This window comes from Dipteris shenzhenensis, chromosome 9, assembly GCF_047967505.1.
Source record: "Dipteris shenzhenensis isolate YYH24624 ecotype China chromosome 9, Dip_SZ_1.0, whole genome shotgun sequence".
In the NCBI taxonomy this organism is placed as follows: Eukaryota; Viridiplantae; Streptophyta; class Polypodiopsida; order Gleicheniales; family Dipteridaceae; genus Dipteris; species Dipteris shenzhenensis.
In genome coordinates, this window is record NC_141604.1 from 37296297 (window position 1) to 37312290 (window position 15994).

The following is a 15994-nucleotide window of genomic DNA, read 5'->3' on the forward strand; positions in this document are numbered from 1 at the left end:
GCTCCACTCACAATATGCCAGGGTGACCGTTGTGCATTTATGTCACCGACTTGTTAGCTGCAGATGCGGTTGGTACACTGCCCAATAATAGCTAGATGACAGCTATCCTTATCTACTCTAGTTCGTGGCTCAGTTAGTATGCCATCTTAGTTAGTTGAGTTTGGTTTGAGAACCACATATAGGGTTCTTCTATTTCTTTGTACTAGAGTTCTTTTGGCTTTCACAACTAAGAAGAGGAAAACTGTTTTCAACCTCCACCTTTGTGTATATTCCCCCATTGTGTATGTGAGAAAGTCGCAAGTGAGACTCCTTCCCTCTCTCCCACTATCTTCACAATCCTCTTAGGCATTTGTTTTGCTGGGTTGCAAAGTTGAAGGCGCAGGATATAAGCAAATCTTCTCAGACACACATATGTAGTAGCACAAATATTCGGAGTTAGAGATAGAATTTTGATATAATGTCTTCAAGGAAGTTGTAGATCAGATTGAGAGCTACATTTTCACTGTTAACATCTCTATCATCCGAGTTTTCAGTGAAACGTTATAGCTCCTGCAAAAAGTGACCAAATTCATTTCCTACGAGGATTTCATGTGTTGGATCTCCATATCCAGGCCACCATTTGCAGTTTTGATACTCCCAGTGGATCCAGAGTGGTCCAAAACCTCTACTTAAGAAGCTGCTTCCGGTTCTGTGAACTTTTAAAGCTGTGGTAAATCTCAATCTACTCCGATATCTTCATTTTGCCATTTCCTGTGCTCGGGGGGGTCACTCATCATATGTAACTATATCACGTGAGTTCAACAGAAGGATATTTTTTATTTCTAAAATTTACAGAAATAAATATACATAAGGGACTATTTAAAATAGTTCCAAAAAAATTTTATAGATTTGTATAGAAAAGGGGTACATTTTATTAATGAAAAATTTACAGATAAGGTATTTTAGAAATAGGCCTTGAACGCACGTGATATAGAGGGTTTATACATAGTGACCCCCCCCGAGTTCCTGTGTAAGTGGGATCTCAACATCTGGGCCTCCATTGCAAAGTTGTTTGTCATGTTGGATCCAGGACTGCCTAAAACATATATCTACATAGCTGCTTGCCATTTCGTGAAAACATAGCTGCTTGCCATTTCGTGAAGAATTGAGGGAGTTGTGATTCTCTATGTTTTTTTGTCGTCTCTTTGAAGGAAATTTCTCAAAGTTTCCAAGACCTTCTCATTGATTGCCATGTGGCATTTTGGCTAAGGTTAAGTTTCCTAAGGTTCATTTTTGCAAGTAAATGCAAGGGTTGACTGGCTCTTACTCCATCCTTGGATGAGATTTTAGAGTTGTGGCAGAAAAGAGATATTTGCAGATTGTCTTACTGAGTTCGATTATGCACTGACACCCATGTTTTGAGACATCCCAGGTTCTACTTTCACTAGTGGTCATTGTCGTAAGGCCGTGATTTCTTTGATATATCTTATGTAGATCACTCTGGTTATAGTCTGAGCCATGTAAGCTCATTTGTGGTTTGCATTGGGTTGCAGTGGATGATTTACAGGCCATTTGGATGCATTGCGATCCTTGTTGGATGCACTGATAGGCCTAGATTGCCTTGTGGGATGCTTTATTGATGGACGTTTAGCATGCAAATGTTATTTTATGCTGAGGGACAGCTTTGACATATTGCAATGGATGCACAAGTTGTGCTATGATCTTTTGGATGAGACATTATTGATGCTTATTCCCATGGACAGTGTTTATGCTTGAGGCATTTGGCTATTAATTGCATTATATTTGCCATTGTTTTGTCAATGGGTTGACATTTTCTTTTGGGCCAGATTTACTCATATGGATGCATAGTATATGCACATGAGTTAGATGCATTTAGATGCTTTGAGCCTTGAGTTTTGGTGACACTATCCTGTAGGACTCGCATGTTGCAAGTTGCGTGTAGGAGATGCATGTAGAACTCACATGTTGCATGCTGCATGTAGGAGTTGCATGTAGAACTCACATGTAAAACATGCATGTAGGAATCTCATGTAGGACTTGCATGTAGGAGTTGCAAGTGGAATTTTGCATGTAAGAGTTGCAAGTAGAAGTTGCAAGTAGAACATGCAAGTAGAACATGCATGTAGGAATTGCATGTAGGACTTGCATATAGGAATCGCAAGTAGAAGTTGCATGTTGAGGATTCCTAAGAGAGATTATTCCTAGCCTTATGCAAGTATAAGTGGAGCTTTGTCACTACTCTACACCACATTCTGTACTACGTAAGTCCATGTTGGCACAGAGACAACACCTCACCTCACCCTCCTCTCCCTCTTACTCTTTCCATCGCCTGTCTCTCTATGCTCTCTTGCTTGTCTCTTCCCACCCATCTCTTTTTTTTCATTGGCTCTCTATTCGTACAATGACTTTCCTCTCCTCTATACTCTCTTACCTTACTCTCTTAAACCCCCCTCTCTACCCCCTCTGTTTCTCTCTCCACTCTCTTTGCCCCCTCCTCTCTTAGCCCTTCTCTCTCTCTCTCTCTCTCTCTCTCTCTCTCACTCTCTCTCCTCACATCACTGTCTCTCCTCTCTCCCATACCCTCACTCTCTCCCCTCTCTATGCTACCCCCCCCCTCATACTCTCTCTCTCTCTCTCCTCTCCCTAGCCTCACTCTCTCCCCTCTCTCCTTGCAGCCCCCCCCTCTCCTTGTGCTCTCTCTTTCTCCTCTCCCTACCCTTACGCTCTCCCCTCTCTTCAAGCAACCTTTCTCTCATCTCCCCCTCACCTCACTCTCTCCCCTCTCTTCAAGCAACCTTTCTGCCACTAGCCGCTTCTCGTACCATGTGGCACCCTACATTGCCCTGTTGATGTGGCACCCTGCCACCTTGATGATGTGGTGTTTCCCACTCCCTATTGATGTGGCAGGCTATCGTATTGATGACGTGGTAACCCGTCATATTGATTGTGGTAGCCCCTCAACCCTATGCTCCTTCCCCGCTACTTGTTGATCTAGCAGCCCATCGTACTATTGACATGGCAACCCCCTCTCCTCATTGGTTTGGTATCTCCCCATACTAGTGACGTGGTAGCCTTGCAACCCTCTGTGAGGTGCTTCTTCCTGTTCCCCGCTGATGTCGTAGCCCATTGTACTACTAACATGGTGCTTCCGTGCTCCCTACTGATGTGGCAACTATGCAATCCCTATAGGACTTGAACCTAGGACCTATCTTGGAGAAAAAAAAATACCACTAGACCAAGCACACTTCCATGAAATTTATGGGAATATATTCTTTATATTGTGTTCTTTGGAAGGGAAGTTATGGCCATGACTTTTGACTAAGAATGAATATAGGCAAGCTATCAAAAGCAAAAATGTTCGGTTTTTGTGGCCTATAGTCCTATTCAATCATATTCAAAAAATAAAGGGCCTTCAAGGGAGACACAATTCAAACACAATTTTGTGCATTAACGTCGATTGGATGTAACTTTTGTTTTATGCCTTCATTTGAGGTGCTACAAATGAAAAATCTTTTATTTCTTGAAATAAACAGTGCCAACAGGTCAGATTCAACCAAAGGCTCATCAAGGAAATAGTTCGGTTTATATGACCAAAATCATCAATTTCAAAGACTTCATAGAAAGCCTAAGACCGAAAATAGTCAACAATTGCAGATCGACTTGCAGCACCACATAGTCCATTTGCTAGCTGAACTTCATGATGGATGGGAATTCGTATCATGGGAGATAAAGGAGTTGAATGTATTATAACTTCATTGGGTCCATTTTGATTTTAGTACTCCAAGATGCATGCCTATTGACGTCTTGGCATCATCTGAAGTAATGCATGAAGTGAGGCTTATTGATAGATGGGAATTGCTCGAAGATTAGGGTTATATTCTAAGAATTTGATGCCTTGTCCTAGTCAATAAACTTGTATTGTCCGACTATTATATGGTTCATTTGGAGAGATTTCTCATGGTGAATAAAGACCAGTGGAATGTGAGGCTCTTTTAGATGATGCTTTATGTACTACATTAGCTATCCAAGATGATTGACTCTTCATGTTTATCTAATAGTGCCAGTAAAAGTTAAGAGGAAGAAAGTCTTTAAGAGGAAGGTCAAGGTTTCTTAAAAGCCCAAAAGCTACTACTATGACTATGCTAAGAAGCTAGGATTCTCTGAGTTTCTTTGTAATAACATGCACTTATATGGAGAATTTGTTTTGGCCCCAAAATCTGTTGTTCCAAATCAACCTTTTTCTCCACACCATGAATTTGATGTTGTGATATTGTTTGGTCACAAAGTAAATTTTTTGCAAAGATTGTGAGATTGTTTGGTCTCGAGCGCCTAGCTAAAGGCCTGGCTTCCCCCCACCCTTTCATTATTCCAATCTTGGATTATAATGAGACTTGGTATGTGTGCATTTTTAAGTGTTGAAGCAATACCATGATGGGTTTTGTGGTGGACACTATGTGACAGACCAACACCACCCTCTAGAGGATTACCAAAGAGCAAGCAGAGAAAAGCGAGTGACCCCACATTAGTGAGCAAGAATAAACAAGATGTAAGCAAGCAAGCCCTTCATTAGATTCTGATATCTCAAAATCTCATTAGAACAACAAACGTGAACATAAGGAAGTCATACAAAAGTGAACAAATTCTACTTAGATTGAAGATTCACACATCATGCCTCCCATGCATACAGAAGTACTTCTTTCATTCATTTGATCAAAACCATTGATTAGAGCTCCTTCCTTCTCATATATTCACATTACATGCATTTTGCACAAACGATCACAACTTTCCATCCAAAATGGCCATGCACACAATTTACAATGGTGGACCTCAGAATGTAATGGAGGGTAAGGAAATGACTTGTGGTTTCCACTGGGAGGTGAGCATGGTTAAACATACCAAAGGGTGCATTAAGACTCAATTGCAAGAGGAGCATAAAGTTCTATGCAAAAAATGGAAGGAAGCTATGACAGTTGCTTTTGCAGACCTATGCAAGCAAAGGCTAATAATGTTTTGGTCTTTGACCCATGTGAAAGAGGGCGAGTTGCCAACACTCCACACATGGTTGGCTTGGTGGGATGTTAGAGTTAACTAGTGGGGGGAATGTTTTTGCAACAACATGTATTTGGGATTTGTTCCTATTGTAAATCTCTCAAAAATAAAACATTCAAGTATGAGAGCAGCACATGGGTATGCAGGACATATTACATTGTATGAAGCTTATGCTAGGGATCTTGCAATGAGTGTGTTTCTCAAAGGGCCTACTATAATGCCTTCATGTGTGGGAAACACTTGGGTAAAGGTCCAAATTTGGAGGCTCTGTGCCAAAGGATATTTGATGGTAGTCGATCTAGTAAGGGAGATAGAAATAAGCTTGTTGATTTGACACATGTAGTAATTGAAGAGGCTGGGATGCACTCTCCAGAGATAAATAGACCAATGATAGAACTAGTAAGTATGAGAAAAAAGAGAAGTTCTACATGTTCAACAATGGTCCATGAGTTTGAAAGTCATCGCATAGAATAACAACAAAGAAGAGTGGTGGGAAAAAGATGACACCTTGCATTTACAGGTCCTTCAAACCAGGTAGCTTGTAGAGAGACAGACATTCATGATGCCAACTGGGGAATTAGAATAACTAAAGCACAAAGTGCAATCACATGCTTTGGTTACTTGATAGAAAGTCACTGACAATGCGAGGCATTGATCAATGTGCTTGTTGGTAGAAGTGCAAGTTATGGTGTGCCAGCCCTGTGCTTCAAGGGAAGAAGGCAACATCCCAATGGAATGACATAGTAGTTTGTTTGGTTTTGCAATAGTATAGTGACCCATACATGGAAGGTGGATAATTCAATTCAAGGTGTTCCAAGAAACTTGCCAGGTGTTTGGAAGGTTGCAAGTGGGACATCAATCACTATGGATGAGAGGGAGAACATAATAAGAGTAGGATTTGTATTTGAGACCGATGATGCTATTGGTATCATGGGGCCCCCATCGAGCCCCCATCTCATATGCAACAAATACAAACACCAAGCCATGTGCGGTCATCTCATCATGATGGAGGGTAATGTCATGGGAGAACTAAATTGAATAAATAATTCAAAGAAAGGATACAAAAGGAAGGTAAAGAGAATGGGGAGGTATTAAGAAAGAGCATTATTATTTCAAATGCAGTGCATGTGTTCCAATTGGCTCGATTTCCAAGGGACTGACATACTCTGTCACAATTTCAAGGTTCCCACATTGTACATGTCTTGATTTCACACAAAGGGAAGCAAGTAAAAATCATTACATGCCTTGCAAGCACATATACTTTGTGTTCATTGTGGTGCTGGGATTGATTGATATAGTGCATCAATTTATGCACCCATTGACTCTTACAAAGATTGAGTTGTTCCAAGATCTTGAAGGAAAAAGATACCCAATTCAGTAGATGTTGTGAAAGATCTTCTTTCTACTATTCCAATTACACGGATATAGAGATGGAAATCTTGGTAGATTTATGTAATGGATGTATGGATATACTCACATTGATAAACACACTTTGGGATCTTCAAACAATGCCTACAGACAATTGATCCTAAGGTTGGATCTATTGTCCCAAGCATAGGAGGCCTCCTGAGCTTTCCTTTCCACTGTGTATCATTCAAAACACCTGTTCAATTAGGATAAGGACATTCAACATTATAGCATCTCAAGTATCCACAACATCTTCTCATCCTAACAACACCATTGAAAAAGTCCTGAGACATGTAGAATATTTTGTCCATACATGACCATCTGCATTCTGCTCCACCATTCCAGACATTGGTGATCCATTAGGCAAGGGTGGGAGCTCAAAGACAACATAAACATTATAAGTCTATGGTAGTTCACTAACTCTCTCAATCTGAATGGGAAAGGATAGTGCCACATGAAGAGAACTATTCAAAGGCATATTCTCCATAAGAGAAATAATACTATTCAATTCATCAATCTGAAAGTCACTTTGATTACCTCTCCTTCTAATTACCTCAACTCTAAAGGACGAATGTTGTTTGCCATTGATCTTGTACCCTTTCAAACCACCCTCTAACTCTACCAATGGAAGCATAACATCAATGTCATCCTCTCCAATCTTTTGATGCAGACTAATCTCCTCGTCCACAAGGTGTAAGTATTCCTTAAGATCGACTAGTAAAACTTCCAATAAAGGAGTGTTGTAACTAATGCACAATATTTCATCTTCTCCAAACCATATGAACACAATGTGAGGACACAACGAAAGTTGAGAAGGAGAGAGAGAGCTTGAGAGACACAAGTTTTTTGTGGGTGCAAAACACCCTAATCTTCTATTTCATCCACATATATATGTGTGTTTGAGTATTGTACATAACTGAGGTTAAGGTACAGTGGCCTTTAACCCCCATAACCTCCCACTTAAAGGCCAATGTGCCTTTAAGGGAGAACAACCAATGAGCATACTATCCAATGCCCATCAATACATGATAATACTCAAACCGCTGGCTAGGTAGACTCTTTGTTAGCATATCTGCAGGGTTATCATCTGTATGAACCTTGACAAGCTCTATGCGCTTATCCTCAAGTACCTCCCTGATAAAATAGTACCTAACCTCAATGTGTCTAGTCTTTGCATAAAAGATCGGATTCCATGCTAGCTAAATAGCACTCATGGAATCACTATGCAATGTCGGTACACCTGTATGAATCCCCAAATATCTCACTAGCCGATCAAGCCATATAGCCTTCTTGCAACCCTTTCTGGCTGCAACACACTCAACCTCTATGGTAGACAAAGCAATGCACTTCTATGCACGAGACATCCATGACACTGCACCACCTACAAAGGTGAACACGTAACTAGAAGTGGATCTCTTGCTATCCACATGCCTTGCATAGTCAGAATCTATGTACCCAAATACATGCATCTCTCCTTTGCCAAAGTAGATACACACCTCGTGGTACCCTATATGTACCTCATGATGCACTTAATTACCTCACAATACCTCTGTCCTGGATTAGGCTAACAACTCCCACTGCAAATGCAATGTCTGGTCTAGGAGCTATCATAGCATACATAAGATTCCCAACCGCTGATACATAAGAAACCTTAGCCATCATGGCCCTCTCCTCATCTGATTTGGGACTATCTACCTGACTCAATTTCACATATGAAGGCAATGGAGTATTTACTGCCTTTCCCCCTCCATATTGAAACACTGCAACACTTTTGTAACATACTCCTTCTGTGAAAGCCAAAGAAGTAAACATCTAAGTGTGGTCATCTTCACAACTGAAGAGAATATCTCATCAAACTCCACACCCTTCTCTTGCTTGAACCCTTTAGCAACCAAACGGGCCTTGTACTTAGGCACATCATCACCTGTGACCATCTTGTAGACCCATTTACATGACAATACTTCCTTTCCATGTGGCAAAGAAACTAAGTTCCAAGTCTTATTCTTTATTAGTGAACTCATCTCTAATTGCATAGCATACTCCCACTTGTGCTGATCCTTGTGCATCATAGCCTCTCTATAGCAAGAAGGCTCCCCGCAATCAGTAAAGCATCACGTAGTCTACACCTGGAACAAATCTCTCCAGTGGTCTAGACACTCTATATCAGCCACATTTGACTCATCATTGCCACTAATAGATGATCCATCATCTGCCCTTGATTGTGTACCTGTGGGAGTACCTGGTGGCACCATTTCCTGCACATTTGATGCATGGACAGCTTGTTGTCTATCAACATATGTGGGTGGATTCACATCTTCAAAAGTAATTCTCCTCATTTCCACATCCCTCATGGATGTCTTATGCATCTTCTTCTCATTGAAGACCATATCATGGCTTCATATGATTTTCTTTGCTTCTGGATCCCAGAGACGATAGCCCATCTCTCCACTTTCACCATAACCCAAAAAGATGCATTTCCTAGACTTAGGATCTAGCTTCTTCTGAAGCTCTTTTGGCACATGTGCATATGCCTCACACCCAAATATACGCAAATGAGAGTAAAAAGACCTGTGCAAAGTGTCATCCCCATCAGAGTCTCACACATTCAAATGTGACAGCCCCAATGCATGTTTTTTAATCCTCACGCATGACGGGTGACATACAATTTGAAAATTTTAACATTTCGTAATTAGCCATTCACTACAAATGACACATCTCCATAAGAACACCACTATCATTTGAAATCTCGGGCACTGGTTCCTCACTTTTAAATCATACTTGCATTGTGTAAGTCGTCGCACATCCACGAATTTTTGTCTCAGTAACATCTACTATGTGGACTCAGGTTTGCATGCTCATGTAGTACAGCTGGCTTTCTCATAAGGGCTGGACCCTCTCAAGACCAGATCTAGACTTGGCACATGCCCTTCCTCTTTCATGCGCATACTCAAGATTTCTAGCATTGCTGAAATCTCGTTACTCCAGTTGTCACCTATGACAAACTGATGCACCTTCTTGTTCACCTCTATCAAAGCACCTCCAGCCTTTTTTTTTGCTCTTGCATATTTCCTCAGCTCCTCTGTTCTACATGCATCATCCCACCTGCCAGCACTTGCATAGATGTTCGCCATCATCACATATGAAGCAGCTGATTGTTCATCCATCTGGACAAGCTGTTGAAAGCATCTCAGTCCTATCTGTGCTTCCCCATGAGCTTTGCAAGCAATAAGTAAGGCTATCCATGTTCCTTCAGAAGGAGAACACTGCATAGTTTCAAGAAATCTTTCTGCCTCGTTCAAATGTCCTGATCGTGCAAGGAGATCAACCATGCAAGTGTAGTGATCAATTGTCGGTGCAATGCCATGTTGTTCCCTCATCATTTTGAAATATTCCTGCCCCTTGCACACCAAGTTAGTTTGGCTGCATGCAGCAAGAAGGCACCTGAATGTAATAGCATTTGGCTTCACACCCTGTTCTTGCATCTCATCAAGACAGTGCACAAGCATGTTACTCTCATCGTTCATGCCGCTTCCTTTTATCATTGCATTCCATGACACAACATCTTGAACCGGCAATTTCTCAAATACTTCTCTTGCCTCTGCAAGTGAGCCACATTCAGCATACAAATCGACCAAACTGTTTCCCACACACACATTATTTTCGACTCCTGTTTGCACAATTTCAGCATGTATTTCTCGGCCTTTATCTATGGCTCCTGTACTACCGCAAGCTTTCAAAACTGAAGTAAACGTGGCCACTTCCGGGGAGACACCCTCAAATTGCATGCATTCAAAATATATCAGCGCATCCTGAAAAGGTCCATGTTCAGCATATCCCGCAATTAATGCATTCCATGAAACCACATCTTGAACTGGCAGCTTGTTGAAGACTTCCTGTGCCTGTGAAAGTGCACCACAGTGGGAATACAAGTTGACCAAAGTGTTGCCAACAAATAGATTTTTTTCAAATCCCTTGCGAACAATCTCAGCATGTATTTGTCGGCCTTTGCATATGGCTCCCACGATGACACAAGATTTCAAGGCACAAACAAATGTAACAGCATCTGCAGAGATGCCTTCCCTCTGCATCTGTTCAAAACAATTCAGTGCTTCCTGAGCATGCCCATATTCAGCATATCCTGCAATAAGTGCGGCCCATGACACAACATTTCGAAGTGCCAGCTTGTCAAAAACAACACGTGCCTCTTGGAGTGACCCACCTTTGGCGTACATATCGACCAAAGTGCTGCCGACGAAAATCTCGCTTTCGAAACCCTTCTGTACGATCTCTCTATGTAAATCTTTGCCCTTGACAATGGCTCCTACACTGATACAAGCTTTCAAGATGCAAACAAAAGTGAACATGTCTGGAGAGATGCCCTCCAGCCGCATCCATTCAAAACATCTCAACGCTCCCTCACCGAGTCCATGTTCAGTGTATCCTGAAAGCAAAGCATTCCATGAGACGATATCTTGAACTGGCAACTTTTCGAAGACTTCCCATGCCTCTGAAAGTGAACCACATTTGCTGTACATATCGACCAAGCTGTTACCAACAAAAAGATCCCTTTCAAATCCGTTTTGCATGATCTCTAGATGTATTTCTCTGCCCTTGACTATGGCTCGAATGCTGCCACAGGCTTTCAAGATGCAAATGAATGTGACAGCATCAGGAGAAATGCCCTCAAGTTGCATCTGTTCAAAACATTTCAGTGCTTCCTCTTTAGGGCCAAGCTCAGCATATCGTGCGATCAGTGTGTTCCAGGAGACAACATCTCGAACTGATAGCTTGTAAAAGACTTCCCATGCCTCTGTAAGTGAGCCACATTTGGCATACATGTCGACCAAGGCATTGCCAAGAAAAATATCTCTTTCAAAACCCTTTTGTAAGATCTGAGCATGAATGCTGTGTCCTCTTTCCAAATCTTTCAGTCTAGCACAAGCCTTCAGTACGGCAACATAAGTATACCTGGTAGGATGTACCCTATCCTCTTGCATATCCTGGTACAGGTTTAGAGCATGCTGGGTTTGCCCAGAGTGGACATACCCTAAGATGATAGAAGTCCATGAATGCTCATTCCGAATAACAGACCTATTGAAAACCTGCAAAGCATCAGACACACTTCCACATTCTACAAACATTGGCACAATGTGATTCCCAAGAATTCTATGAGCTTCCAGCCCATTATTGCAAATGTGATTATGCACACGTTTGGCATAGGCCAGATTTCTCATTTTCCTGCACTTCTGCAAGATGGAGACAAAATTCTCAACAGAAGGTAGATCAGCCATCAACTCCTCTAACCTTGACATCCTGCAATTACCGCCCTCTTGCGGTTGTTCGGCATCCACTCGCATTCCAGTCGTAAAGCTGATCCGACAAACGTAGGGATTTCCAGAGTTTGATCACGCTTGTTCTTGTTTTGCATGCCAACACGATGCGGCTTCTCCTAGTGGAAGCCTCAAACGTGTCTATTACCCACGATTAAGACCACGATCTCAAAACGTTTAAACCTTTAGGGATGCAAAACATCTTGTCAAGGTTTTTTCTGCTGTACAGCAATGTAGGTTGCCCTGGCTCCAAATTTGCACAATGAAAGCCAGGGTCGTAATGCTGAAGACCAAAATTAATGTTTAAAAGGAGCAGGAGCTCTCTCCAGCCGTGATAAAGTAGCAATCCTGAACTCAAACCTGGTGACGCACTTGAAGAAGCGCCACCTGGAGAACTTTGCGCCACTTGACTGAATTGAAGATAACCACCACGGGTTTGAGGACCAGAAACCGGGAGATCATCGCTCCAGTCCCTGGTCGCAACAAAGATCATCTCGTCACGTAAATATGAAGGTGCACTAGTTGAGGGCGTCATTCTGAGTGCACTATGGAATGCTGGGCAGATGCACCTCTATATAGAGGTGCGCGGGCAGAGAGTTTTTTTGCCTGCCCTGTCGTTTTGTAAACCAGAAATTCAGAAATTTTTAGGATTAATTTGGTCCTTAAATAGGTGTGATGCTTTTGATTGCCATGGGAGTTAAGTGCACCAATGGCTTTGAGACAAGTTCGGCATTGAACTTAGGGCCCTCATTTTTATTGTCATCTTCTCTCTCTCCATTCACTACCTCTTTTGTTTTACATTTTAGGCAGGCCTTATGAATCACAAAAGTCATTCATTTCCTTCACTTGTTTTCTTCTTTTTTTAGGAAGGGAGGCAGAGCGTTATCTTTTAGGGGGTATTCAAGTATAGGAATGGTGCCTGGTCGATGGCGAGTGGCTGTTTAAAAAAAATACTCTGCTGCCACAACTCTATATAGAGGTGCATCTATGCAACATTCCATAGTTGCACCACCATCCTTAGGATGCAGTGAGCCATTGCTCAAGCACTTTCCTTCCAAGAAAAACCGACTCTCTCTGGCCAAATTCCCCCACGTGAAAGGCCTCTGGAAAGGTAATTCGAGGTAAAAATGAACTAAGGCACTAATTGTGGGCTAGTTAGTCATTGGGAGGGGAAATTCCCATACCTAATTTGCCAAGATCTAACGGCTGCTATCAGATCTTGGCCGACCGGGGAATTTTATGTGCGGGTGAATGCAGAGCCGGCCCAAACTCACCCATAGAGCTTTGCCACTTGGTGACCCTACAACAAAGTTAACATAGCCCGATATGCTTGGCCTGGCGTCCTAGCCCGGTGGTTGTTCCTGTGTGTGAGTTTGACCACTTGCTATGGAACCTGTGCCACCTTTTGAGTGGTATTGCCCCTTGGAGTGGCCATGGTAGTGTGCGGTTGTGAGTTTTTCTTTCTTTTTTTTTGACATGTGTCGCTATACTCTCTCTCTCTCTCTCTCTCTCTCTCTCTCTCTCTCTCTCGTGCATGCATGCATGTGTGAGTGAGAGAGAGAGAGAGAGAGAGAGAGAGAGAGAGAGAGAGAGACACTAAGTGACATTTTACATCATTTTAACAAGAGATTGCATGGTGTGGTCAATTAGGAGTTGAATTATCACAAAAATATTGTTGGTAGTTTTAGTGGATTTAACAATATGCCCATCTTCTCCTCAAATTATTAGCATTATTGTCTTAGAAGGAACACTATTGCATAAATTGAAGTCCTTCTTTTTGAGAATTTCACTTGTAATTTTGTACTAAAAGTAAGATTAATCTAACTGAGCTACATGTTTTTAGGAATACTTGGTGGAGAGGTGTTGGTTTCAAGTTGGAATTACTTTTTAGTTCCTCAACACATAAAACAAAGTGTTTGCTTTTGACTTTGTGTTTAAAAGCCCTCATTTATCCATATAAGAAGCAAGTACTTATGTGCATTTATGTATATGTATCTTTGTATTTTGTTCACATGCTTTTGTAACTTTGATAACTATTTATGTTTCTCATTTCTTTAAGTGGTGTCTAAAGAGTGATGCATCATCTGGGGAGAGACACAAAGCAACTCAATATAAATATGTGTGACAGGCTATTAATGGTGGAGATCAGTGTTCACCATCGTCTCAACCTCCATAAACTTATGCGCAATGCTGCTTTTTGGAATTGGTCATTTGAAAGTTGCCAAAGCATTCACGATAGTGAATGTTGAATTAGGGAAATTCCATATCCTAGTGTTGAAGATAGGCTATTAATGGTGGAGATTAGTGTTCACCATCATCTCAACCTCCATTCCCTTATGCGCAATGCTGCTTTTTGGAATTGGTCATTTGGCAGTTGCCAAAGCTTTCGTAATAGGGAATGTTGAAGTGGGGAAATTCCCTATCCTAGTGCTAGGCATGATGAGTTGATTAAGCAAGTTTCCTTCCATAGTCCTCATGTTGGTGCTTTTAGTTGGTGGCTGACCTCATGTCTATGGTTGACTATGAGGCCACCATCATCTCAACCTCCATTACCTTATGCGCAATGCTACTTTTTGGAATTGGTAATTTGACAGTTGCCAAAGCATTCATAATAAGGAATGTTGAAGTGGGGAAACTCCCTATCCAAGTGCTAGGCATGATGCGTTGATTAAGCAAGTTTCCTTGCATAGTCCTCATGTTGGTGCTTTTAGTTGGTGGCCGACCTCATGTCTATGGATGACTAAACCACCATCTTGGTAACCCATACTGACTCTTATAAACAACCCCGAACCCTTGTTGAGCTCATGCCTTTGACCCCACTAACCCATAGTGGACCTTCATCCAATGTCTAAATTAGGACCTACATGGGCATTTGTGCTACTCAATGCCTTCTCCTCATAAAGGGAGGCTTACAAAGTAGAGCTAGTATGTACATGCATAGTTACGTGAGACTACCACATGTATTTCTAGCATGCGCACGTGCGCACACGCACACATACACACAGGGAGAGGGAGAGAGAGAGAGGGGGAGAGAGAGAGAGAGGGGAGAGAGAGAGAGAGAGAGAGAGAGAGAGAGAGAGAGAGAGAGAGAGAGAGAGAGAGAGAGAGAGAGAGAGCGAGGGAGGGAAGGAGGGAGGGAGGGAGACACACACACACACACACACAGGGGGAGAGAGAGAGAGAGAGAGAGAGAGAGAGAGAGAGAGAGAGGATTACCCATCATTGGTGCATATGCATTCGTAGTGGTTTTGAATCTGACACCCAAACGAATTTAGAATTAAGAATGTAGAAGCTCAAAATTTCAAAATCCAAAGTCCAAAAAGTTGAAGCTTGAAACTCATTTCAAAACTTCAAACATAGTTGTAGAAAGGAATTCACTCTGTCTTTGTTCTTTACTTAAAGTAGTTTGGAAATGTAAATAATTTTTTAATAATATTTCAAATATCAATACATTTCAGTATGTCTTTTAATTTTGTAATATAGTTCGTATTTTGTTTTTAAAATGAGGTATTTGTTATTACCCTATGAAGCTTTTATTATGAAAAAAAAGGCCTTCAATGGGGTTTTCATCTGGATGAGACTTTTCATGGAAAATAATCTTTTATTTGGCTCAAACAATTTTATAGAAGCTAGTTTTGAAAGCATATATATATATATATATATAATACATGATAAATTGTAGGAGGTAGATATTTATATGTATGTTTCTTTATATTGAGATTCAAGGATGTTTCTTGTATAGTTGTATATTTTCTTAATCGTATACATAATCTATGTTAGGATTCAACATCTATGAAAGCAAGAAGTATGGGGAAAGTGGTTAATCCAATAAGTGATAGTTGTCCCCATAAAGTGATTTCCTGTTTGGAGGATTTGTCTAAATATGTTCAAATTATGATTCGTAATCTATTGTAGGTTTTAGGACTTGTGGAGTGCATGTAGTATTCTTGCATCAATTTGATGAGTTGTGTCGATTGAGAGTTTTGGAGCAAATCTATGTTATATCTCCAAGAATCAATGTTGGATAGTTTGAATGTTTTTTTAAAATACTTCTTCCAATTGTTGCATAAAATTTTTTGTACTACATAAGGATAATAAAAGAGCTATCATGAACATAGATTGTCATATATTTGGACAGAAATGAATGGCAATAATCTCGTTTCTAGTCTCTATGATTGAGATTTTTTCAATATAGTAACATTGTTCCT

General features: G+C 41.1%; 1 protein-coding gene across 1 annotated transcript; it reads right to left on the minus strand.

The window, feature by feature from the left end:
- Nucleotides 1-9183: 9183 nt before the first annotated feature.
- Nucleotides 9184-12142, minus strand: LOC147898592 (pentatricopeptide repeat-containing protein At4g13650-like). The gene has a single exon (XM_087378748.1). The coding sequence runs from the start codon at nucleotides 11811-11813 to the stop codon at nucleotides 9312-9314; it is 2502 nt and encodes an 833-aa protein (XP_087234874.1). The 5' UTR covers nucleotides 11814-12142; the 3' UTR covers nucleotides 9184-9311.
- Between the last annotated feature and the right edge of the window lie 3852 nt (nucleotides 12143-15994).